This window comes from Chamaea fasciata, unplaced genomic scaffold (assembly GCF_029207755.1).
Source record: "Chamaea fasciata isolate MVZ Bird 193981 ecotype frontalis unplaced genomic scaffold, bChaFas1.0.hap1 SCAF_18, whole genome shotgun sequence".
Classification (NCBI taxonomy): domain Eukaryota; kingdom Metazoa; phylum Chordata; class Aves; order Passeriformes; family Sylviidae; genus Chamaea; species Chamaea fasciata.
The window spans coordinates 2,833,929-2,861,769 of NW_027094103.1; the positions used below are offsets into that span (position 1 = coordinate 2,833,929).

Below are 27,841 nucleotides of genomic sequence, written 5' to 3' on the forward strand. Positions count from 1 at the left end.
ATATTTTTATTTGCAAAACTTTATAGCTTAAATAAAACTGACCACCTCTCCAGCACCCCATAACAAATACCTACATTTTCTTAAGTTGAAAGTTTCTGTCAGGGCCTGGTATGGCTCCTTTTATCCATGCTGTTCAACTCAGCTCGAACATGCTGATAATAATACAACCACCAAGTGGTTTTCTAGTGTTGCAGTGGTTGGTGTAAAAGGCTATGAGGATGATTACCCTGTAAGGATATTAGTATAAAGGTAGTAGACAGACTTAATAGTAAATTTTTATAAAAGAGAACATGATGAATCCTGTAACCCTCCAAGAACAGGAATGCTCAGGGACGAGTCCGTGGCCAGTGCTGGTCTGACGAGGTTGTTGATTTGACCTGCAGTCTAAATCACTGGCTTGTAATAATGGAAGAAAGTTCTGAAAAATCCAGCACCACCAAAACTCTCTCTGACACTGTATTAACAGCAAGGATCCTCCTTTGTTCCAGCATTTCTGCTTGTTTTTAAGGCTAATTGGACTCCACTGCTCTTTCCAGGGTTGGCATACCACAGAGAGTTGTTACAGCTTATACACTTACAAAAATAACCCAAAGTAGCTGTTTTTCTAGACCAGGATGGAATTTTCCTTTTTTTTTTTTTTTTTTTTTTTCATGTTGGCACATTTCTATTCACTGTGATTGTTAAGTAGACAACATACAAAATTATGAGAGATGATATCAACACTTTTCTACCCACTATATGGATTCTAAGTTTCTACAATCAAACCACATTATTCTTTTTGTGGCATTGGGCTTCAGAGGGATCTTGACCCCTTACAATGCAGTCAAGTGAATTTCCAAGCTACATCTATATCATAAATGTTTCTCATACGTCCTTTGAAAGCTGCTCAGTTTATTGTAAAGTTCACATTGAAAGTTACGTATTTTCATCACAAAGAAGTAAAGCTGATTGCCTGAATTATGCCACTCTACTTCATATGCATTAAGTTTCAGAGAATCTAATTAACTTCTGAAGATTAAAGCTCTACATGTCCAAGAAGCATATTTTCCATAAGGCTAAGCCAGGCTTGTCACATGTGCCTCACAGCCCTAAAATTATGTGGCATTCCTTACTGTTGAGGGGATTCTTCAAGGACAAATTTACAACTTGCTTTTAAGTAAATGATTTGCAATAGAGTCATCTAGAGAGGTGCACATAAAGATGACAATATGCTGTCGAGGAACCTTGTGTTGCTCTGGTGTATTCCTCTTCTAACTCCTTGCTTCCTATAACCAGTTCTCCAATTGGATCTTTCCTATGACAATATATTTAGGAAGATGTTTGTGGCTTTCCAGCCCTGTTGAGAGAGGCAGAGACATTCAGTTCCTTTCCTTCAGAAACTGATTCTTTATCCAGTTGATATTATCCAGTGTATATGATGAGCTCCTCTGCCTGCCAGTGGCAGTGGCTTTCTGACTCATTACAATCCTCCCAGTGCTTGACAGCTGCCTTGTGTTCATGTGTACTATGCTGGTGGCTGCTTTAACCATGCAGTTACTGAGCAAGCTTTACTCCTCTACACCGATAGGCATTCCTGGAATTAACCTGGGTTTTGCTTGGGTTTTTTTTTTTTCCTTCTTTTAGAGTTTGAAGAGCAGCCGTGTTACTGGATCACTGAGATTGTAACTTAAGTTCTGTTTATTCATCTCTCAATACCTGTCTTTCCACCTAAACTATTCTGAGCCTGAAGTTCATAGGATATTTAGGAGCATTCTGCAACTCCTGATGCCTCAATGTTTTATTTACCTTAGTGCTTGGAATTAATTTAAAAATCACAGCAAAACACCCTACCTAGTCTAGGAGTTTTAAATACAGCCAGTCACGGGGACCAAAACCAGAGAGCTACATCATCTGTCAGGCATTTGTCATGGGGGATTGGAGCCATTGCCTGCTGTTACCTAAATACGTCAGGAAATTCAGTCATCGAATTCAGATGTAAGTCTGACAGCCCTGGTTACCAAAGCAGACAGATACTGCCCAGTAGGTCCATTACTTCCATGCCATGCTTTTCCAAAACTGGTAAAAGCCTTTCTTGTTTTGCCCCCATGAATTACTTTTAATTAAGCCTACTGCTCTACAGTGACAAAAATACGTATTTATCTGTAGGTTTAAATACAGGGTTGTCTTAGGGATTAGTCTATTGACATGAAATAGATAAGCCTCACAGCAAAGCTTCCCAGGCTTTGCAATCTGATACTGGCATCTTCCTGCCATCATAAGATGGCATTTGAATGAGTCTGTTTTTTGTATTCCATAGTGTGGCACATTATCATATTTATTACTGGTTTTCTCCCAGTTAGAGGAAATAATTTAGTGAACACACAGACAGAATTATTTGCCTATGAAGTTACTGTCAGTATCTGAAGTTACGTAGAATGTAAAGTTCAGGGTATGGCAACAAATCCAGAACATGAGAAATTGCTGCCCCATGTGTTCTATGTAAGAATAATCACAGAAGAAGCATGTAATTATAATGAACAATGTAAACAAAAGTAAATCTTCAGTCTTGAAAGAATATCTAGTAAAAAACCTGCAAATTTGCAGTTGATCAATCATTTCCTGTTATGTATGTTCATTATTTTACTGCTGTTTATATGTTTTAGTAGGTAGATGCTTGGATACAAGTCTTGAGGCTGGAATTGTCATGTATTACTATATAAAGTTAAACTTTGGTAAGGGACTATATATATTACTTTGTTAAGTGCAAAAAAGCTAGAATTTCATTTGCGGTGCTGAAAGATTGCACACATGAGTGCTGAAGTCATCTAGGCTCTGCTCCCACACAAACTTCACTATGAAAAGTCTTGAAATGGAAAAGCTTCATGAAAAAATGGAACAGTTTAGGTCAATCTTTTTCTAGGATTCCCAAGTGACTTAGTTTGTCAGAAAAACGTTTCCTGACATGATGTTTTACCATCAATAATAACAGGTGCTAGAAGGGCTACGGGTACATAGGTCACTATTTCCTCTCTGTCCTGACTGTTAGCATTAGCATTGCAGAGAAACAGCTGCATGCCAGAAAGGATTTTTAATACCCTGAATTACTCAAAAAGCTGAACTGTCAGGAAAGGCAAATAAGCCCCTTAAGTATTTGGCCTCGGGGAAAAAAAAAAAAAAGGAAGAAAAAAATGTTACCAATGTTGTTTACTTGATAAAAAAATTCCTGGCAGAAACAGGATTTCTGTTCAAAATTCATACAATTAACATATGACAGAAGGCTTCCCAGTTATTATTAGGTAATTGAGAGGTTCCCTTATGACACCAGCAATTAGTGTTGCTTGAGGCCTACTCCAGCCTGAACTGTTTGCTGCAGCGTTTTGACTTTTTCGTCTGCATCTTCCTTTTAACAAGATACTAAAAAAATGGCCTCAAAAAGCCTAAAATTTAATTTTTATATTCATTTGCAGGGGCTGTAAAAAAGGGAATAAAAATTACTTGTTACCTGCAAGGAGTTTTCCCCTAACATCCATATTTATAAAATTACTGAACCAGTGTCATTTTTAGACCTGCCCAACCTTTTCTTGGTATCTCCTGCACTCTTGTGACTACTGACCTCAGGAATTTTCAGGTACACACTCATGTTTAACTCGGTTCATTATGTACTTTATTATTACATCTTTTAAGTGTTTCTCATAGTGTCAAACCCTGTTGCAGCTACAGGCTGTGGAGGAAAACCATCTGTGAGAATGTATAGCAGGACAGAGCTGGACAGATGGGGACACTCACAAAGAAACTGCAAGAATCCTTTTCATGGGGACAGGCAGCAGCACTGACTTCTGAGAGTACAGACCATTTAACATCCTCTAGCACACATTCATTTAAAGAGAAATTGAAATAAAGATGAGACACTTTGTTCTTAATGCGTAGTGCCTTCAAAGTGCAGGATGCAACATAGAAGAAGGCAAAAAAATTATTACTTGATAATGTAACATTATCAAAGGCCAGAGATGGCATCTTAATGTGCAATAAAAGATAGAATGGGTCAATCAGCTGCTAAGGACCATGAAAAACAAGACAATTTATTTGACATTATTGAGAAGAAATCAGCATGGGATATAAAAACCTAAGGCAACTTTCTCAGAGTGCTGGTCAGGAATAATAATCATACAATAAATCAGTAGCAATCCAAAGGTATTTTACAATTTTGCAACTGTGTCAGAAGAAGAGGCAGCTGTTATGTGGTTGAGTCATGCTAACTAGCTATGCTGCATGGAATGATAAAGCTGTAGTTATTACATTAGATAGGGAAAAAACCTCCCAAGACGTTGTAGAAATGAAACCAGACGCAGATCACATTTCCAGATAACCCTAGATAAGCAGGGAAAATATTGTTATAGAGTGACAGAGCTCACAAGGTGAAGGAAAAAAGTGAACCGTAGTTCTTCATTTATCTTTCTCTTTAGTAAACAGCTAAATATCACAAATGTTAAACAGACAAGCTAAAATATTGGTTTGTCCACTTAGGTGGTTTTGTTCCTAGGAGTGATGTTACCCAGAATGAAGCATAGCAGGAGAAAGACAAAAACCCCTGAAAAAGTCAGCCTTCCCCTTCTGTCATTTGTTTTCAGGCAGGATAGATTTAACACAGTCACTTAAAATTACACACAAAGGAAAAGTTGTCCAGGCAGCTGATAATTCGGGCATTATTTTTGTTCTCCCTTCTGCTCACTGGTGTCACTACAACAATCTCACCCTCAGCAGACTTCACGACTCAGCTATAATCAGAACCCACAAGTGTGCAGAACTGGTTTTCCCCTCATTTTTTACCATATCTGTCAATCATTACTTTAACGCATCTTCAATAAAGACAGAGTTCATGCATAGCATTTCTCCACTTCTGTCAACAGGATCACAGAAGTTTTCGTGTTCGTACAGATCATTTGCTCAGCTTTCACAGTTTATAAATCAGCCAGATTCTTACATGCTCTCTCAAGCAGTAAGTTATGTTTGGCAGTAGGCTAGTTTTATTTAGCAGTTCTCTTCACCACAGATACTACACCAGGAAGCATTTTACACTCTGCAACTTTATAATTTGTTGGGCTTTTCTCATGAGTGGCAGTCTCAGTGTTGCAGTTCCAGTATTATACCAATGTAGGTACTATGGTTGGTCCTGTACGGACCAATGCTCATAAGGATTTTTCAGAGTATAATGATTTTTTTTCCCTTTCAGGTAGTTCTTTTTGATTTTTAAATCTGAACCGTAAGGCAGGAAAAGTCAAAAGAAATGCGAGAAACTACTAGTCAGGGTCTAGATGTAAAATACTTTTCCTAATATGTCTGAAAATGAGGAGGAATATCACATATTATATATGTGATAAGCTATACCAACAAAAAAGGGACCATTGTACATTCCTACCCACAAACTCCCTTCTCTTAAACAGCATGTTTTACAAGGCTGTCAAAAAAAAATTTCAAGTAAAACCCCTGTGAAGCTTAATTCAGGCAATTTGAAAGTCACAGCAAATATATATTTGCGTATCTGTAAGCAATCAGGTATTTCCCATAGCTGCTGTACTTCCATGCTGTGAAAACTAGAAGCTGACAACATTAAAGACTATTAAATGGGAATGGCTGTTCTTTGGACAAGGCAAATCAGCCATTTAACCAAAAACAGTCAAAGAAAATTTTAAATAGAAAAATGTTATACTAATTAAAAAACATGCTTAATTACTTTAAAAAATTAATTTGGCCCCAAATTCCTATTGAAAATCCTGAAAAGAAAGGGGAAGGTAACTGTTACTTCTTATTATTTTACCTTCAGCATTTCCCAGGATCTTCATGGTGTCCAAATGAACCATCCCTGTACACCAGGATGTCACTACTGCCTACCTTTTTAAGTGATGTTTGAAGTAACAATTAACCATGTAAACATTTAGCTAAAAGGCACCAAAAAAATAATAAATTTGCTGTCATGAGAAGAGCACTTCCATTTCCCAAAAGTAACGTTAAATAACTAACCCTGTCCAGTAGGGGAAACTATCCAAATAAAGGAACCGTAACTTCTGGGTTTTCCTAAAGATTGGGGATTACTGCCTTGGGAGGGAAGGAAGGAGGGGAAGATAAAAGACCAAATACTAGCGAAGGAGAAAGAAAAAGAAGGAAAGAGAACAAGGAGCAGAAGGTGCACTTACTGTTTGGTTATCTTCATACAGCTTCAAGTCATACCCACTCAGCTCCACACAGAAAATTATTGCTGTAACCCCCTCGAAACAGTGGATCCACTTTTTGCGTTCAGATCTCTGTCCACCCACATCCACCATTTTGAAAGTCAGCTCTTTGAAGGTGAACTTATTTTCTACAATCCCTGTGGTCATGTCCCGAGACCGTAGAATATCTTCCACCGTGGGGATGTAGTCCAGAGCTGCGATCCGCTCCAGGTCGTTCAGGTAGTACGCAGCATTATCCTCCAGGTGGTATTCGTTGGAGCGGCAAAAACACTCCTGCACGCCGGGGTCTGCCCACAGCCTCTTCATCACCCCCAGCAGCTCTGGGGTGATCTCCCCTTTGCTCTCAGCTGGGCCTGTCAGGGCAAAGAGCTGCACTGCATCGTATGCTCTGTCAGGATTGTGAAATTCTATCTTAAGGGTGGCCAGAGCCCGAATGATACGTGTGAGAGAGTCAATTGCATTATAGATAATCAGAGGTTTGTATTCCTTACAGGCCTCCAAGTTAAAGCCACCGCTGTGAATGATTTTCATCTGCTTTACGATAGTACTCTTCCCAGAATTGCTGGTGCCCAGGAGGAGGAGTTTTATCTCTCTTCGTTGTCGCTGGCTTTCAGAGCGCAGGTGGCGGTCAATCCTTCGGGACCGCCGCGCTGCCTCTTTCTCCTCAGAGCTTTGCCGACATCCCATGGTACAGCAGGCAGGTACAGAAGGGAAGTGGTGCAGATTGGCTCACTCTGTTGGCGTCCCCCAAAAGATGTTCTGTGGCTTTCAGTTCTCGTGCCGGGTACACCCCAAGTGGAAAAAAGGTCACTCTCCAATACCTGATGATCCTCGATGCCTACAGCCACCTAATTGAGTCCCAGCAGGGGTGCAAACACATGTAGGTATGCAGCCACAGAAATAGTCTCTTCAGTAGATCTCATGGCACTCCCCTTTCCAGTGCATAAACTGTGGCACATTCCTGTTAATGACGGGATACTTCCCTTTGCCACAGTTTGTTTAGAACCATCAAATCCCCATTTCTGTTCTGCATAATGATTTTGCTGCCTTCTGTCCAAAGGTAAGAAGCAGCACTTTTGCCTTCTCTGCTCTAGCCTTTCCTTCTAATCGTGTTCTCTGGTTGCTGTGGTGATGCTGCAAGATAAAGCTGAAGCTCTTTTCACTGGTAATGTACTTGTTTTGTTTCTCTTCTCCCACTTCTTCAGCTGATCCAGTTCAGCTCTGTAAATCTGTGCTTTCCACCTGCCAAACAATGGGAAAAGAAATGAATGAGAGACTCGGCTTCCTTGCAACAAGCCGCTCACTTTTTCCTCCTCTTCTAGCCTTCTAAACCTTTTATTATGCCACATGGAAAATACAGATGGAAAAATATGTAAAGAAAAGCAAATATCTAAAATTATAGTAAAAGCATAGGGACAGCTGAAGCTCACAGACTAAGAAAATGTGGTTTCTGAACAATAGTAAATTAAATCTCCCTTTCAGCCTGTGTTTTATTATCTAAACCTACATGAAAACAAAGAGTGCTGAGCTGTGTCCCAATTTCTCCCTCAGCAAGAGCTTATGGCAGTGCTTTTCCTGCACAGTTCTGTTCCGAGTGGTTTGTCTGAAGTAGAAAATGAAAGACTCACAACTATATTTCTCAGCCTCTCTATTTATATCAATATCTTGTACTCAGACAGATGTCCTCCTGAGTTTTCTTTCATCTTATCTATCTCCACTGAACGTTTAAGTAACTAAATTAAGAAGCAAAAGATGCTGATTAACTTTGCTTCATGAATTTGAGAAAGGAAGAGTTACTGATCTTTGTAACAGCTCTTTTCTTTTTTCCCCTTGGAGAACAGTATTGTTAAACACAGTACCTGCATCTTGCTTAACCAGTAAAGAGATGTAGACTTTGTAAGCTTCTTTCCATAGCCAAGCTAAGGGTTAATGAGCCTCCTCTCTTTCCATTTCAATACTGGAAATTCTGAGTTGCAGTAAAAGGGAACAGTGACTACAAGGTGAATTTTTCATACAAGAGGCAGAGGAAACGCCATCTCAAGTGAGGGCAGAGAGCTTTTCAGTGACTGTTAGAGCAATTATTCTTTCCCAGATTAGAGTTTAAGCCTACAAGTTGGAACTCTGCAGAAAGCAGCAGCAGGAAGCAGTTACTCTGGCAGAGGGAAAACACATTACTAACAGCTGATTGGTGATCATTTGCCTCTCTTCTAGGAAGGGCTTGCTGCTCCCACTAAGCTCTGAGCACAGTGGGCAGCGGAATCGCAGATGTCACAGCTTCCTCCCCGAATGCTGCCCCAGCACAACCTGGCACCTCTCCTGCTGCCTGGTTCCTTGTGCCTGGAGGCTCCTCAGTGAGTGTATTTGCAAACCAAAGTACCTGGCACTGAGATCCTTACAGAAACTTTCAGAGTCTACTAAAGAAAACTTTCTACTGCATTTTAAGAAAGTCCCCCAATACCATTTTCAAACTTGCCCTACAAGCCTTTAGAAATTTTCCTGCTTGAACTTGCCAATATTTAAATGTAGATGTGACAATAAATTAAAATGCATATTAAAGAGAATGATTCCACACTACCAGGAGTGAGATAGAATGTTCCAAGCCAGATGTTGAACCTCAAGCTTTTGTGAGAAAAGAGATATAACTACAACTACTTGCAACCTCATGTACTTAACTTTCTAACTAACCATGGTAATCTTACTCTGAGTTGTTCTAAACTATCCAGTCAGTACAGAGAGTCATCTCTCCATAGCAGTTTGAAGTGCTTGTCTCTTGTCTTTGCCTGTAGGGACCACTGTGCTTGAACAGGCTTGCAATTTAAGTATTTTGGGTATCTTAAATGTAAAGACATCCAAATTCTTTGCCCCAAATGCACCATGTATTGCTCTTACCTGGTCTGAAATTCTACAAGAGAGTCTTAATATCAGCTATGTTTATCTTACTTCTCTTTGTGTGACAGGACATTAGCACGTGAAGAACAGATTAGTCAGTGAAAAATTAGAAGAATAGTGTACACATTAATAGAATGGTAATTAGCACAGTTTTACTTACTCTGAAGATGTGGAAAGGAAAACCCTCCCAAGTGAGACGTTACACTTTCTTCAAATAATTCACTTTTTCCAATAATCACAGAAAATCAAAAATTAGAGTTGAGGAAGCAGGTTCTTTATGAATAACTTTCTAGCCATGCTGAGAGAATGAAATTTCTGTCTTAGATATCAGGCCAGATTCTTATTTTACTTATATAAAAATGAGGGTTGCTTCCATTAATCACACTTACTCTGACACGTTCAGGACATTTCAAACTGGTTCTCCTTTAAATCCTCATCATCGCAGGCCTCATTTACATGTCATTGAAAAAACCTCTTACTGAATTCTTTATGACATTTTCTGTGTATTGTGGTGATTACAGATGAGGAATTTTGCAAGGAACACATATGAGACTCCCTCTCTTTATAGTAGCTCCATCCTGAACAAAAGAATTCATTGCTAGCAACGTGCAGCACGAGGGCACATACTCCTGCCAAAAGGCAGCAGCACTTAGCATCAGTCTGGAGATTTTATGACTATGTAAGACAGGCAGATCTTTTTTAAACTTCATGTTATTTGCCTCAAACACCTCTGACAAATGGTTGGGTAGAAAGACTCTCTCAGGAATATTTTTTTGTTTTCATTCGGCCCATACATTCTGTAGGGTATTTCCTATTGCATATTTCCACAGCATCATTCATATTCCACAGCGTTTTACATATCACCTATTTTGTTTGCCATTCATTAATATCTTTAACACCAAAAAAAAGTAAAGTAGGATCTCCTTATTGTAGGAAAGACCAGGAGTACGTAAGTACACATTAATTTTACACTCTCGAATTTCTTTTTTTTTTTTTTTACTTCTAGTCATTCCTATTGTGTATGTATTTGAATATCACTATTTCAAGTAGTAACACAATGAGGTGATTATATTATTGCTTTGTAAAATGGAGTAATAAATGCTATTTTCAAATAGGCACTACAGTAAGAAAGTTTGGTTTATTTGAGTAAGTTTTCCCATGTACAGTGAAAAAAGTCTCACATGTTCACAGTCACTTTTTAATTTCAGGAAACTTCACAAACTATTGCATTACTGCAGTTTACTGCCCTGGCTACATACAGATGAACTTTCTCTTACCAGGTTTACTTTTTCTTGGAATACACTCAGGAAAAAAGGCAGTCTAGAATTTGTTGGGTTTTTAAAATCAGATTTCATATTAAACACATGTTTTATCACTGTAAGCTTCTAATTAGGTAAGTATATTTTCAGTTACTCTAGTGGGAAGTCCTATTGCTTTCTTTCACTTGCACACTTGTCTAAAGTTTGTTTTAAAAATCTTACTATTCAAATGACCAGATTATACTCTATCTGTGTGTCTAAACTAATATATTTGCCTTCTCCTGACAACTGAAGGCTCAAAAGGTTAAGAAAAGATGGAGTTTTTAAGTCTGATGATATAGATGGACTATTTTGTCATGACTAGAAAGGGTAGTTTTTCCCACAAGATAAGATTAACTTGCCCCAAATCCTGACCTAACGGTGATCTTTTTCCATTATCAAAAGAGGAATGCTAGCAATTCCTGGAGTGGAAAGGACACCTGAACAAATTCTGCACTGGTTACTGTGTTAAAGTGTTAACCTGAGCAGCTGTTGTGGCCACCCATTTGTAGCCAATAAAACCAGTCATTATTGTTGGTTTCATATCTGGGCTCGCTCTTTGCCCCTATCCATCACTCCTGGCTTGTACTAACTGATCCATGTGTGTGTAATATAAACACTAATCCCTTTTCCCAGCATGTTCCCAAGTTATGGCAGCAGAGGGACAAGAGGCATAGGGAAGGACAATGACACAGCACCAGAATTCAATTGTAAACACTTCCATAAGGAAAGATCCAAGTATTGTCTCTGGATTCATTAGCTACTGACACATCGCCGTGGAAGGCAGAGCTGCAGAACCTGCCTGGAAAGATGATGCCCCCACGATCTTGTAGAAAGGCAGTGACTTCCTCAGCTGAGAACAAAACCAGTGGCTGTGACTGTCACAGCACAGAGACTGTGCATGCAGCATGCTGCTGGCAGCAGGAATTCCTGCTGGACTTGTAGGCACAAAGCTGTATTATCCCTCAAATGCAAGTGGTCTGATAATTTAGCTTCATGACCACCAGCCCACTCACACACTGTGAAAAGCTTTTACATCCTTGTAAAAGCAAACTCAAGCAAATCTAGCAAGAAGTGACACGGAACTCATGTAAGACTTACAAGTGTAAGCCAAGATACTGTAATCAGTTTCTAATGATTATAACACATCCACTGAGAATTCCTGCACTTTAACAAAACCTTAATTCTGCACGTTTTAACTTTCAATCATTTCTTATACTATTAATGAAAGGGAAGAAGACACAAGGGAATGTGATATATCAGGACATACCCAAGGCATTCACTGAGGAAGAAATCAAGTGTTCTACCTAAGCAGGCTTTTTTTGAGGGAGAGAGAGAAAAAGAAAGGAACTGAGGATCACAAGAAATGGGAAAATTGGTCCAGATTTTTGAATCTGGGAAGCATCCAGAAAAGAGTCCCAGACATGCATGCTGTAGAAATACAAGGTTGAAATAACTTCACCGAAATTAATTTACTGTTTAATGTACGGTGATTGAAGTCCATTCATTGCAGAAGAAAGTATATTTTAAAACTGTGACCACAGATATGACTGACATTCTCTTTATACAATCATTGGAACATGAAAGACAAGGAAGTATGTTCAAGTTATAACAAAACTTTTAATTACACATTAAGGCACTATAATCTCACCCAAGACAAAGGATGGGCCAGAGGTAGTTGTTGAACAAGAAAACAGCAGAGAAAGCTGTTGTATTTGAGGTTTATTTATTGTAGCAGTTAAAATGTCTATTCTGTTAGTCAGATGAGTGAAGAAAGAAGTGTCATAATTTAATTAGCTGAGTGTTTAACTGGACACTACCAAATTCTGCCCCTTTTTGTCATGAGGGTTCTTTGTGATATCAGTTAAGTCCCTTAATATTTTCAAAGATGATTTCTGCTTCTTCATTTCTCTAGATGCCCAAGTTGAGATACTGTTTATGACAAAGAAATGCACTCAGTTTTCAAGTATAGTCAGCCACAGTGACAGCTGTGCTCTAAATATTCCAATATTGAATAAATGATCTTTTTTCACTTGATCCATCTTGATCTCTACATGAGAAACAGGGCCTAATCTCTACACCAACTCCCTAAGATAGAGTCAATAAATTATTAATGTCTGTGCAAAAGATACCAAAATGAGAGGAATAGCAAAGTCAGTCAAGAAATGCATATTCATGGTACCGGACCTCGGCCACAGTAAACAACATCAAATAATAGAAGCTGCTGTGTAAGGATGGGATTCTTCCAATACAGGTTGTCAAGGAACATAAAAGGACAATGATTTAAAAAATTCAATTCAGAACTTAGTCCAAGGCAGGGGATGAGAAGGGCACTGATCAGAGCTGGTGCCATACCATGAGCTCCTTAGTGTCACCAGCACTGACTGTTACCAGCCCAGCTGCTGTCAGCACCCTTGCAGGAAGAACAATTGCTAGGTCCATTAGGTTCTCATCTGCTGATTCCCACTGTGATTTTATAGAAATACTCAGATTTTTGGCATGAAATCTGTGCTCAACTAATAGAATTGCCACCTAGGGATACCATTCTGTGATACGTGGCAGAAGGAAGTTTTACAAGGAAATAATGGAGAACCCAAAGAAAATGACTGTAGGCATAGATCTATCTGTATATAATTGAGTGTGCCTGACATGGGATAGAACAGATTAGCTGCAGTGAGATATTGTATTCATTAACTTAAACATCTTTGTCTCTTGTTTGGAAAATATCCAACAAACTTTAGCAGTACCACAATACAAATTATGCTGGTTAAGGATATCCACTAGCTAAGTGTATCACTCAGCCAAAATTTAGCATATAGGCTTCATCCAAGATTAAGGGAAACCGAAGAACTTCTAGTGAAAACATAGTATTTCTTATAAACCAAGCATTCAACAAGAGTTGGTTATTTTCCTTTTAACTGTGCGCACCCCACTTACTAGAGGAAGTTGGAAACATCAATCTGTGAAGCATTAATACCTAAAATACTTGGTAGTTATTTAAATTATGACCTGTTTTAGCAACATCCACAAACTACTGTGAAACAGTGAGAAGAAGCACCAACACAACCAGACATAAGACTGCCTGACTCTTGAATAGAGCCAGATATACAACAGTTCTGTTCTGAGCTGCATGGCCAAAACTCCAGGGCAGTGTCAGTGCCTGCACAGGGAGTTGCTGTGCTTCACAGCGGTTTAACTAAACCCAGAGTCTGCCACAGCAGCCACTTTAGAGGTGACCTTTAGACTGGCATAAAAAAGCATTACAAGAACAAGAATATTACGGTAGGTCTAACAGTGGGTGTGCAGGAAATCCTGGCTGCTAGACAAGGGTGAGAAGAAACAACACACACAGCATCTGCTTTAGGGATGTACAAACATCAGACTCATTTAAAAGTGTGCAATAAGGCAGCAAACAAAATGCAGCGGCCACTCAGTGTTTTGTAAGCACCTCGGGTGATGACAACAGTGGAGGTTATGTCTTCATTAGTGTTGCTGTTTGGCTTTTGTCATTAGTGGGACTCTAACACTTATGTGAGTGATTCGAGAGCTCAGACTCACTACCACAAGGTTGCTGTTTCATGAATCTTACAGGGAGATTCATAAGAATAAGGAGATTATTTTATTACATTAAAAAAAGCACTAATAAACATTAGATTTGTTCATGAATGTAATGGCAAATTTCATATCACTCATTCAACCTTATTGCATATGATACCTTGTGAAAGATAAGGACATTTTGGTAGTTAGAGCAGAATAAATTTTATGAGGGATTTGTAACAGGAGAACAGCATAGCCTTGTAAAAGGAAGTTTCTCTTCCTGTGCATAAAAGGTGATATAATAAAGCAGAACTATGCTTGCTTTTAGCTGTTCCAGTGACAGGCGTGAGCTATGAGAATCTCTGTAATGAGAACATAGAGTCTGGGTACAGATAACAGTGTCCTGAAGACAGGAGATTTGTTTAATGCAATAGAGAAAAACAGCCAGTGAAGATTCAAAGACTGAAGCTCAAGGCCAAGCAAGAGGCAAGGAGAAGATGCTCCAGTAAATAGGAGTCCTGGAGACAACAGATGAGTTTTATCTGTGATGATGCATAAGAAAGCATCTTGGAGACAGAAGTATATCACAATTGTTCTGCTAGTTTTAAGGGAAAGAACTGGAGGGAAGGCAAAGATTAAGGCAAGGAATGAGAGAAGCTAGGTAAGATTTCTAGAGTAAATGGAATGGTATATAAACACAGGAAGTGAGAAATCCTGTATCCATGAAGAAAAGGAAGAGATAGCAATAGAGGAAGGAAAGATGAGGCAAGAAGAGCAGATGGGCACATCTTACTGTATCATACTGGCATAAGATCAGCAGAAATCTGCACACAGGAAAAAAAAAAAAAAGACCAGAGGGAAAGGATTGACTCAGAATCTGTAAAGATGGGTCTGCACATATGGAATTTAATTACACTAGGAGGAAAAAAAAAGGAGATAATAAATCCAGGGTGTTCATGGTGGAAGAAATTGCCTAGGTCATCAGACTTCCATCAGAATGGTTTTGCTAGAGAAAGGAAATTGGTGGGAGTGGATCAGGACTGGAAAGTTGGCAAGAACAGACCTTGAAGGGAGAGGCAGAGCAAAAGGTTTTGGAAGAAGAGCAAAATACAGGAACTGTTTCTGTAGAAGTAATAAACACTGAATTCATGGCAAGCCTGGGTGAAAGCATGGGAGAACTGGCAAAGTGATAGTTAAAGCTGGGAACTAAGCAACAGAGAATGAGTAATGTTTCACAGAGAACAAATCGAAAGAACCTTGATGAATGAAAAAACAGAAAAACAGACATAGGTTGAATGAGTATGCAGGAGCAGTAAGTTACCAACATGAGAAAAAGTCAAAAAAGGATTACAGAAGATTCACATGAATCGTAAGGGAGTTCAGAGGCAGTAGCTCAATGAAAGCATGAGAGGAAAGAGCAACATGGTGCAGAAAAAACAGCAAAGAGCTGGTCAAAACGGAAGAGAGGAAAGCAGTACAGTGAAAGAATAAAGCCAATAGTTCTCATGGTGGTCTAATTTAGGGAAGAACAAGAAAACTTCACACTTTTGTCAGGTTATTAACCTCACAACAAGACAGAATCATGGATTAAAATGCTGTTCCTAATATAATAAGAAAGGAAGAGAGTGTCAATATCAGGATAAAAGGCAGGGCTATCATCAGGGATTAATTTGGTAGGTAGGGTAGAGAGTATTTTCCAGCCCTAGGCCACACATAAAATTAACCATATGAACTATGTCAGAAGGTATCTACATCAGAACTGTGGATTTGCTAGGTTTCATCTTAACAACTGCAATTAAACAGTATTTTATCAGCAGAAGGGAGATGAGAAGTGGAAGAAGTATTAGACTGCAGTCCAGGGCCAAAAAAATATAAATCCCAAGAGGCTAAAGAGAATCCACGATGTTCTCAGAAGTGTGACTCATGGGAGAGGACTTGGATGCTACCAAGCACAGATTACAGCTGCAGCCTACGCCTGGTCTCATTCTGCTTCTCTTTTGAAATTCAGAAGCTTTGACAGTCGTACACTCCTGCTGCCTGCAAGAGCTTCAGCAGGTACATCCAGACAGCTGAGCTGTTGTTGGAGTTACTCTCAATTCAAAGGACCTTTTTTTATAAGATGAATATGAAGGAAGTTACCCATGTTCTGGTTTTGATATGAAATTTCTTTGTACCGAATCCAAAACTCAGATATACTTTACTGCACAGAAAATAACTCTGCAACCAGAAACATTTAAGTACGTTGTACAATGGCTAATAAGCTCCTCATTTCAAAAGCAAAGCCATCATTTTGCCATCTAGATAAAGTTCTGTAGAGACCTATAAAAACTAAGTTCTTTTTCACGCACAGTAAAGCCAGAAGACCTTGGTATCTGATGCATCAACTTCTTTAGCTCCCATTTTTCCTTCACTGACACCTCCCCCTGAGCAAAACCAAAACAAAACACCAACACAAAACCCCACCACCCACTAATTGCTGCTGCCAGAAAGAACCTAACATCCTTCTGAGGTTTAGCAGCTATGAGGATTTCTCTTCAGTCTCTCCTTTCAATTCCCTCCCTCTGGAGGGGTGATCACACCCTCCTTACACCCCAGCTGCAGTTGCTGCAGTTACACACCCACCACCACACGGCAGAGGGATCTCAGTCACTCCCTGCTGGCTCCGAACTCACAGTTGATTATAAGAAGCTTATGTTGAACACACAATGAATATTAGACCACTGGCGTGGTTAAATTCCTTTCATCAGACTTTTTAAAAAGCCTTTTAATAAGCAAGTTGGTCGTGGATGAAGATGCAGGTTGCAGATTTGAGGAGGCTGAAGGCTTGATTTATCCAAAAAGTGAAGCTAAAGCAGCAGTGCAAAAATCCCTAGCAATAGCCCTAGTGTGCTTTTCACCACTTGTGCTCTGAAGAGTTTAAGTTCCTTAGATAATATTAGGTTTTTCCTCTTATTCAACCTTTCTTTTTCTACTGAGATGATAAATATTTCCATGTGGCACTAAATGAGAATGTAAAATGAGCTAGAGGAACTTAATTAATTGTGGTGAAATGGCACTCTATGGTAAGTGACACTTTGGGGTGAGGGTGTTCATAGTTCTTCCTCATCAGAAAAACAGTGACAGTATTTATTAAAAGAAAATACGAGTAAAAACATTCCTAATCCTGCAAAGTGCTGTGGCTGTGATCCACTTACAATAAAAAATAGTGGTTTTGTTGACTTCAGTAGGTTCTGAAATGAGCTTGGATTTGGTTTTGAACATGATGAAAATAAACACAATGTATTCAACAACACTGCAAGCAGAATACCAAAGTTCCTGCAATGTAGATTGTTTTACTGGTGACAATTTAGTATTTAGTGCATGATTCATATTCTTCATATATCAGAATATCTATGCTGAGAAGTTCTATAAGAATAGATACGAAAATTGTTTAACTTTCAGCTCCTCGCTTTTATGTGATCTCAGTGTGACTGTATTTCTAGGAAATGCTGAAGCATGATCAATATCATTGTGTTTCAACATTAATTTTTTGCTCTGTGCACATGTTCCCAGCCTGGCTTCTGCTGGTATTCACTATGTTTGTTCCTAGGTTTCATCACTCTTAGAAGAGCAGAGGGCAGATTTGACCACATTTGAGTCATGCTATGACGAAACATGGTTAGATGGCTTCACTTATCCATGGGGCTATACTGATTCTGTCAAAATTGTGGGTGGCTTTCATTCCACAAAGGACAGATTTTTGTTTATAAAACAAATATAAAACATTAGGTATTGTATATTGATTAATATTAATTACTTTAAAAATTGATAGGTAACAAAATAAGCTGCTACATGTAAGTCCATCTTTTGAGGAAGCTTGTGTAGATTTTTAATCCGGGTATTTACTTCAAAATAGGAGTACCATGATTTAGATTTAGCTAGGCAAAGTTGTTATTTTTCAGCCTCAAGCAAGCTTGTAAATTGTTATTTTTCCCCAAAGCTGAAACATATGAATGATAGATGGATTTATTTTTGTTATTAGGGATAAACCAAGATCCAGTAATTTTTCTTAATGTTTTATTTTTCATTGATAACTGTAGTACTACTAGTAATATTAACAGGTTTAGCTTCAAATTTTTTTTTGTGTTCTGTTAACACTACCAGTACTTCTCTTATAAATATGTGTGTGTGTGGAGAGAGAGGGCTCCTGTTCAAGTTTTGTTGCATGTAAGGGCATTCTCATCATTCAGATATTTTCTCTCAATCTTTTTTTATTCTCTATTGTCCTGCAAAAACTTCCTAGTCATCCAGCCAACATGTCTATATTTTTACTTACCCTTTAGCCCTTCAATTCTGCCTCTACATAATCCATCTCTCTCCTGTTGTACATGTTCTCCTTTGCTGAAGTCAGAAAAGTTTCCTTTTTGTATCACACCCTAGCTGGAATTGTCTCCTCCAGTTTAAGGTACATGGAGATCAGCTTAGCATTTTGGGACCCTGGTAGTTTCATTCCTTTTGTTTGAAGCAGCCTCTTGAATCATATTTTGAGAAGTGATGGGTTGATTTATGAGACTACACACATAATCGACTGCTACTGTTAATGGTAAAACCACCAAATTTTGCAGGTTTTGTCTGCATGAGGCTGTCCTGTCAGCTGGAGGGAGAGCCTCACTGACCAGCCAAATGTACAGCAGCACCCTCACAGCACAGCTTTAACAGCAGCATGTCAGGTAGTTGCTTTTCTGTTCCTTTTACTCTCAGTGACACCTCTTCTTGACTCAAGTAGCTCTAAAATTATCTGAAAGCTGAAAGGTGCTAATCGAGCCTTTAGTTTATTCATTATTCAGCAGTGGATCCCTAGTTATTCATTTCTCATATTACCAGGAAAAAAAATGCTTCTGGTAACACTCTAGCCTACTATTAAGATGGCACATAAAGCTGGAATTTTATCACTGATTCCTAACTATTCTAGTTAGCATTCTGCATTTCACACAGATGAGATATGCAGGAAAAAAGCTGATGACTCACCGTTTTATTTCTTTTTGCTCACTAAAAATCTACTGTTGATGCCGTCGTAAAAACAGCTCTGTGAAACAGGCACAGATCTGGGACACAAAATAATACATATGGTGGAGGTTACCCACAGCACATGCAGCCTTCAGCAGAGGGGCTGGACACAAATTTCTCAGCAAGCCATACTGGGACAAAACAGTGCAAAAGCTGCTGCAGCTGTAGGGATTCCAAATCCACATTAAAGTCACAAAGCAGATTTACCAAGGGGAGAGGGTGGGAGGGAAATATCCCCAGTGCACAGCAGAACAATAATTCATCTTGAAAACTTCATTAAAGGACTACAAGGGCACCTCTGAGGGCACTCAGATTCCGTGGCTGACTGGGGTGGGGTGTGGGGTCTGCATTTTCAGAGATCTCAGGTACCACTGGTTTGATATCTGTTCTTTAATTGATAACTACCAGGACAATTGTACCTCAGAGCACAGCTTTTGTTATGTTTTGGTTCATTTACAGAAAACCTCAAGACCTTTAAACTGAAGTTTTGGAATCAGTATTTTACCTATGAAAAGATGTAAAGGGCTACTGCCTTTTAAAGCCATCTCTGATTTTCAAACCACTTTTGCATCTTCGTGTAGCAAGGCTGAAAAATTCCCCCTCAGGATGAATCTGAGTAGTAAGAGAAAAACTGATGACCTCCCCAAAAAGCTACAGGCATTCCAGAAAACAAGGCACATAAAATTTCTTACTTCTCAACTCCAGGAGAAGGCCAGATAAGGTGTCTCCCCATCTCTGCCAAAGGCACAAAGACAGACAATAGCTACAGAGCTCACAGCTGGCTTAGCTTTCAGTCCAAACCCACCTTATAGCAATTCCAATTTGGTTTCAATCTCTTCCAGCTGGCAGCAATCCCATTAGGATGCAATGCCACTGACACACACCTACTGGCAGTCTCCTCATCCCAAAGAATATTTTGTGCCAAAATAGCTCAGGAGGAATAACCCCCAGTTTGTGCCACCTCTTTGCTGGCTGAAGGCTCAGTGCGATAGGGAAACCTCTGCTAAACGCTGTAAGTGGTTTTGCTCTGTTAGAGACTCAGGAGTGGCACTGAACAAGTCAGTACATTGTCATCATGATACTGCTTGTGTCTCCTTGGCTGTTCTGAGAACTCTTCAGTTCATAAGAATGAGGTACAATTTTGGTTTGTATTTCAGATCCTCATGTCTACTGTTAACTAGTGCTCTGCAGAAAAATAAATTTAGCAGTCCCTTCGCATTTTTTGTGTTGGTTGCAGGAGGGAGCTTATTGGTAAGGGTGACATTTCTAACGGCTTTTGTGAAAGCTGAAAGGAAGAGCCAAGTCCTTGACCTCTTGCACACCTGTATTATTTTCTGAAATCTTTTCATTTTGACCTCCTATTGCTTGTATTCTGTTGATCACCACTTGCCTCTGACCAATCCCAACAGAAGCTTAAGAAACTGTAGTGAAAAATAGTGTTTTCTATGGATTTTGTGACTAGATAACTCTGAAAAAACATATCCTTTTAAATTACATCTTAGAAATTATGGAATCTATAATTGATGATTCTGATAATAAGATGCAGACCCCAAGTAAACAATGAGACTGATGTACTGTTAATGTACCTGCATCAACTATAAGTCTTTGCAACATAGAAAAAGACAGAAATTCCATCTGCACTTCGTATCTCACAGCTGAATAAGAACAGTGCTGCATAGATTGACAGCATTCCATCTGGTCTCCTTTAAAACAAACACTTGACTCTTTTCTTAAATTGACTTGTTTATGTAAACTTTCAATGAGGTCTATGAATAATTCTTGACAGGTTAATAATGAACACATAATGTATCCAAAATCCAAAGCTACGGTTGTACAGATAAGCTTTGATGAGTTACAGACTCCTGTCATTGGAGGTATCCAACACCACAAATAAGACACTGAATGAAAATACCTAGAGACTGTAATTGTGCTGCTCACTGAGCAGTTCTCCTGTCACTTGGTAATTAAGTCTACAATATTTAAAGGTACTCCTAGAGTTCCATATGCCTGTGTGCCAATCTCCCCTTCAAAGCACACTTTTGCTATCATGGGCATCACCTATTCCTTCCAGATCCACTCTGCCTAAATGATTTCTGAATTAAAATATTCCAATATTTTCTACTTGAGGTTCATTGCTTTCCACTATCAGAAGACACTAGAAAAGCAACATAAAGTAATCAAAAATACAGAGAAACTCCAACACTTCCAGTATCTGAAGAAGAACAGAATTTTCGTGATCCAGCCTTTATTGTAGGGCCAGGTGGGGGCTGCCTAAATCACAGCATGAATTAGAAGAGTTTCCAGGTATGATCCCAAGAGGCCACAATATCAGTGGCTGTACTTGGTTTCCTTGGCTGCAGAAGTGGGAAAAGGGTTGATCTGCTATGCCATGGATACAGCAAAGAGAGAGGTTTTTCTTGTCACAGACCAGGCTAATATCCTCTGTAAACATTTAATTTTAGTTTATAACCTGCGTGTGCTGGCAGAGAATGGGACTGTAAGAGATCCAATAATTCAGTTCTTTGTCTATATGGTGGGTTATTACTGTTCCTGCTTTATCGATGTTTTAACTTCTGTTACATAGGTTTTGCACCGTTCAGGGCTGCAGGGTACAATCAGGCCTCTCTGGAAAAGGGGAGAATTATAGTCTGCAGTGCTAAAAGTCACTGGTCCCTACCTCTTCCTGATGCTACCTGATACTTTAATTTGTTTAGACCATTGCATATTTACTTGACTTGTGAGAGCAAATAATATTGTGCTGATATAATACTGAACTGCACATCAGCCTCGAGTCTTGCCACATTTGAAACAATTGTTGATCCCTTGAACCTAGTAGCCAAAAATTTGCTCCTGTAATTTAAAAAAATACATAAAGTCTCAAGTATTCCATTGCTTTTTGTGAGCACACATGCAAAAAGCAAACTTGACACACCTGTGTAATCACAGCTATGAGGCAAAGTTCAGATTTGCTTTTGGAAACATTCACAGCATGAAACATAATCAGAGGACTTATTGCACATCTAGTCAGGGAACAGAAACAATGTGATAGTAGAACAATTGTTCAAATTTGAAGTAGGCTAGCCTTAGAATTTTAAATACCTACATAAATGTCACTGAATTACAAATTAAGGTGAGTTTATCTGTTCATGGACATAGATGGATTGAAAAAGAGATTAAAAACATGTCTCTGAAATGACTGATTAAGGTGAGGTTCTGCCATTACTGAGCAATACAACATGGACGCTCACTAGATTCTTAGCAGTGGTAAGAATATACGACTGTCTTCCCATCACAAAATGGCTTATACTGTGGTACCCTGAACTCTGCCAAGTTTAAAAGGTCAGGCACAGAAAGGCATCTTGAGAGAAAATCTTCCTGCCAAGGCCCTGTTGCAACAGTCAACTTGCAGGCTGTACAGAGAGATGCGCCAGTGCAACAGTGTTAATTCTGGAAAATTTTAGCTCTCAATGGATTTGGTTAGCATCATATGCATTAATCTACTGAATTGAGTGCTTAAAATGACATAAAAAATATTTCCTGTAGTATTGGTTTGAATCCTCTCCTGTAACATAAACACTAGAGAGGGGCAACAGCCAATATCCTGGTCTTTCTTTCCTCATAAGACATCCAAACTAAAAAAATACTCTAATGCATATATATGTATAAATAGATATTATATATCCAAAAGGAAACATATTTTGTTAGCACATTCCAATATTTGGATTATATTAATTGAGCTGGTAATATTCAGAGACAAAACTCTTGAAAAATCCAACCTAATGGCTCAAATTGTATTATCTTCAGAAAGATGTTCCCTTAGCTGGTAGGTAACTTTCCTTTTGAATCATACACACATTTCTCTTTTAATGGAAGGAATATAATAACCAGGTGCATGCCCCCTCTGAACAACAAGCCCTCTCAGAGCTAAACACCCAGCTGGGCTTTTGTTACTGTGCCCTGACACTGAATTGTAATCAATTCAGCTCCACTGTGTTGTTTCCTTCCACATCACAACTGTGTCAACTGTACTTGTACATCAACACTTGCTATGCTGCCTAATTGTATTTGTGTTCATGCGGTTTGTGAAGATAAAGGTGTCTGGGCAAGGTTTGAAAATATAGAAAGCAGGCACAGAAAACCAGTAGAAACACACACTGGGAACGTGTGCTAGAATACTGCCTGGATCACCAGCAGAAACTGTTAAAAGATTTGGATTCCTGGTGCTGTTCCAGTGAAGCCTGTCCAGTGCCATGACCAATACTATTGCTGAGATCCTCTGAGGAGGAAGCCAATGCCAGCCCAGTCACTCTCAAGGAAACAGGGCTGGTAGGTAGGGAATGGCAACTGCACTATGACTTACAAATATTTATGGTGAACCATGAAAATATCTTCAGAATTAACTAGTAAATCTTGGTTAAACATTACCTTATAGACAGTAAGAGTGGGATTCATCTGTGCAGATTTAGCATCTGCATGTAGGTGGCTACTTCAGAGCTCCTCACTCAGTGCTTCCCTCGGAGGCAGTGGAAAGGAGCTGTCGTTTCCAGAGGTCAGCTCAATCTCACATTAACATAGAAAGTTACCCAGAAACTGGTCTGGGTAACTCCAATGGAGCTACCTCTTTTTCTTCCATTAGCTGAAAAGGAAGCCTTAACAACTGCTCCGTAAGTGCATATCCATGTTATGGACATCTGAAAGTGATGAGAATAATTCCTTCCAACTGCCAAGTCCAGGCAATTGCTATTTAATAAATCAAATTTGGTTCCTGTGAAATTACTGTTTACTTTCTGGTCATTATTCTTGACATGTGTGAGCAAAACAAACACCTAGAATTTTTGGATTTGCCTCTTTAAGTTTTTATATTGGCCAAGATGTTGACTGGTAATCCAACAGGTTATTTCTGCAATGTAGAATCATGTGGGAGTGTTATCACATTTGTCTTTTTGGTGTGATAGCTTAGGAATCCAGAGAAGAAACAACTCTCTGGTATAAGGGGCTTAAAGAGAAAACAAAAGGCAAATAGGATTTGTTGGGTAAAAGAATTCACTGGGTGTTCAATACTAAATAATAAAATGGGATTCTGAGGATAGTCAAGCTTCTGCTGAACCACAGAAAATGCTCTGACTTGAAGAAGTAAAAAAAAAAAAAAGAAAAAAGAAAAAAAAGAAAACATATAAAGCCCTTTTCTTCTGAATTTTTGTGGTGTGTTTTGTTAGTTGTGAGTTTAAATGTATTTGATAGTAACCAGTGTTTGAAGTCTGGGTAGGGTGGAAGAGATGGCCCCATCACCCATCTGTTCCTTCCATCCAGCTCCACCAGTGCCCTTCAGTGCTAAGGAAAAGCCACGGTTCAGAGAAGAGGATTTTCTCTGTAGCCTTCCTGGCAAGGGTTAGGTTCTGTCCTTGATTCCACTTGAAAGCTAAAACAACTTAAATTGCTAATATGTATCAACTCCTGATTCAATAACAGAATAAATCAAACTGAATTTAGCCCTTCTCTGTCATCTTGTCTATTCCACATACCTTAAATTGCCAGGGAGCCTTGCGAAGAGAATCGATTTTGGTTGCTTTGGAACAGTATAGTTGTTCCCGTTTGGGATTATTCTTTCATCAATATGATAGTTGAAATTTGGACTTCCTAATCACCACTGTTGAATTCTGGAAAGTTAAAAAAAAAAAAAAAAAGTGAACTTTGAGTATAACATACAAAATATAAGTCATATTATCCTCTCAAGTAAGTGAAGGAAATTTGTTGTAACTAGTAATGGGTGTGCATTTATTCTGGATACTTTGGGGATCACAAAGAACAAAATTTAGAATAGGACAATACTTCTCTCTAAGTATATATATATGATTTTGTGCATGTAGGCCAAGATTGTGATTTTTAAGAGCCTTTGAATAAGTTTTCTCTTAGATAAAAGAAAATAGTTGATTGCTTGTGTAGAAACTGTTACTGCTGAGGGTGGGTACTGTCAACCTTAACATGGGAATAACACTCCCATTTTCTCAGTAAAAAAAACATGATTCAGATAACCGATAATTTATGAATTACAGTTTGTGATGGAAGTAGAGTTACTGAATTTGTCACTGAGCTGGTGACCTCACTGAAACCAACTACAAATATTGTTGTTACTAAAGGCGAGGGAGAACCTGATTATTGAAACCGTGTGTGCTGGGCTCTCTCCCAATGAAGTAAGTCACAAAACTTCCAATGACTCCTGTGAAAGCAGGACCAAAACTTCAGCAGAAATACTCAGATTCAACTCTCATTTTCAGTTACATAAATCTGAAGAATTTCTTCTGAAATAAGTGGGATTACTGTGATTTAACCCAAAGGAATTGAAAGTATTTTTCTTTAATTCATAGAGGGGGAGAGAGAAAAAGCCACCATTCACTTGTATTGCCTCATGCCTGTGTATCAGCCAAGGTTCTATCTGTGTCAAAGTCCTTATCTGCTTAAGCTGGAGAGGAAGAGCTGACTTCACCATTTAAGGATTTGAGCTTTTATTACCTACTGAATTTTCTGTTATCCTTATCGCCTTCCCCACTGTTTGGCAGGTAGATTCCTTAAGAAGGGACAAATTTCTGTTTCTATCTACGCTTCTTAAAATTTAACTTCTTAAATTTACCTTGCTCCATCAGTGTGTAATCAGAACTGAGACAACCAGAACACTTTCACTTCAGTCCTTCAGAGCTACCTGGCTGGTTATTTTTAGATTATCACCACTAAATTCAAAATCAAGGCCTGCAACTGAAACATGAAACTGTTCTGGAGGCTCTCAAAATTCAAGGTAGTACCTCCAGAAGACTTATTCAACTCTGCTCACCAGTGGCCTGTGAAGTGACAAGCACATAATCTCAGCCAGACGTGTGGCATTCTTTATGTAGCACATGGAGTTTATTCTTCTCTGTAAGGTCCATTGTCAGAGTGAAATTTCCATGGCTTACACAGAATTAATCAGCTTTTTTTCCTTATAAGCATGCCTATGTACACAGAGGGGGATTCTTCTCTGAAAATGCAATCAGTGCTTTGCTGATGAAAGATAGCATGAGTTTTTTCTCCTAAATATGCCTTATAACTAAGAGGTTTTCTTTTGATTACACCTGTCACTGGCCTCTTGAAGACTAAATCTTCATCGTTCTATACACATAGGCCTCTCCTCTGATAATGTCCTTTATCCAAGGGCAGGGATCTGTGCTTTTTGCATGATAGCTTCCAAACAAATGATTTGATGGAGACAGCCAAGTTAATGGCAAAACACTCTCTGTTCTGCAGAGCTGTGTCTGTTCAGCTGTCAAATCTGTGCCTGTTGAAGAAAAGTGAGGATTTCTGCCTATAACAGCACCTAAGGCATCAGCTCGGACTTTGAACATCTATATCCATAAAGTGAGAAAAGATTTCTCCTAAGTCCAAAATACACACTCATTTTTTGCCCCTTTGTGATCCACAAGTAGGTATTCCCAGCACCTGACCTGCTGCTGTAACCTTTATAGACGGAATGTTGATGGCCACCCGAAGGGTGTGACCCACAATGGCGCGAAATACTGAGCCCAAATAAAAATCAAATTTTGGGTGTGAGGCTATCAAAAAATTGATATCAACAAATACAAAGAAATGCTGGAGGGAAAACTAGGGATTTTTTTCTCCAGTCTTCCCAGGAAAATGTTGAGATAGGTCAGTATCTTGCAGAATAAATACTGCAAGAACACACGTTAAACAGCTTCTACAGTGAAACAGCCAAAAGCAGATCAGATCAGTTCTGTGAGCAGAAATTAAACTGACATCTATTTGTCTGCAGCTCTCTCAGCTAACATTGAAGGCTTGGGGGGTTTGTGTATGAAGCACTCGCCCAAAATGCAAATGCAAAGATACCAAAAAACTTGTGGTTCACAAGTGCAGATAGGAGCCGTCCACAGGTGCAGATTCATATAAACCCTCCTCATTCCTTCACATGCATGGGCACACACGGAGAGGGAACACATCGAGACTCTGCAGAGCCACACATCCTTCCAATGAGCAGATGAGACTGTTACCAGGAGGATTTATTACTGAAATTTGGCAGCAGGAGTCTTTCCTGCTAGAATGTTATCCAGGCTGCATTTCCCTGGGAGGAGGTGCTACATAGCCTGGAGGTTCTTCTCCCAACAGGCAGAATCTAATGGATTATCTTTCTGAATCATTAAGGGTACGCAACGGATCCTGTTAAGGCTCAGGTGTAGGCTATTAATGGGTTACAATTCAGGCTAGGAAAGGGAGACCACTTAATTTTTAGCAAAAGGGCCCAAGCTGAAGCAGCAGCTAACAGAAGGCCAGTATCCCTTGAGAAGGTCATTTTCACTGTATCAGCAGCCTGCCTCCCCTTTACTATTTTTTGTCTACACACAGCAAAATGTTGCTACCTCACTGTGACACTCATATTTTTTAATCCAGCAGAAGCATATCTTATTGTTTCAAAATGACATCTTTTCCTTCTTGTTTTAGAAGTGCCTTTTTATTTTGGAAAGGTTCACCACTGAACTGATTTAAGAGAGAAGGAAATGCGGAATATTGCACTCACCTCTCCAGCACCAGGCAGGCAGCCTCCACCTCCTCAATCCATCAGTACAAACGCTCGCATCCACTGACGCCTCTCCTCTGCTTTGGCCCTTTTTCACATCAGCATCTGTGATTTGCCGAGCAGACCACACCACGACTGCAGGGACTAGCCCCGCAGCCCCAGCAGGAGCAGGAACCTGCCCTTTCCCATCTTCTCCCTAGAAAACACAACCGTAAAAACCCGGGCCGTTCTAAAGGCGGCAGTGGGAGCACTTGTCCGGCGGCCCCCCGCGGGAGACAGGGAGGTGCTCCGCGCTCTCGCCGGGGAGC

At 39.3% G+C, this 27,841-nt stretch overlaps 2 protein-coding genes across 4 annotated transcripts in view; one reads left to right on the top strand and one right to left on the bottom strand.

Moving 5' to 3' along the window:
- The window catches only part of GNAZ (G protein subunit alpha z), a 49,538-nt gene extending 21,698 nt beyond the window's left edge, over positions 1–27,840 (bottom strand). The window contains exons 1-3 of one of the 3 annotated variants that reach the window (XM_066199562.1): positions 27,534–27,840; positions 24,499–24,633; positions 6,171–7,448 (exon numbers count right to left, since the gene is read on the bottom strand). In XM_066199562.1, the coding sequence (XP_066055659.1) occupies positions 6,171–6,893 (723 nt within the window). In that variant the 5' untranslated portion in view covers positions 6,894–7,448; positions 24,499–24,633; positions 27,534–27,840. Of the gene's footprint in view, positions 1–6,170; positions 7,449–19,668; positions 19,700–24,498; positions 24,634–27,533 lie in introns of those variants that run through there. The other 2 variants (XM_066199563.1, XM_066199566.1) reach the window with 2 other exon arrangements.
- RSPH14 (radial spoke head 14 homolog) overlaps positions 1–27,841 on the top strand; it is a 76,951-nt gene that overhangs the window by 32,898 nt on the left and 16,212 nt on the right. The window lies entirely within an intron of this gene.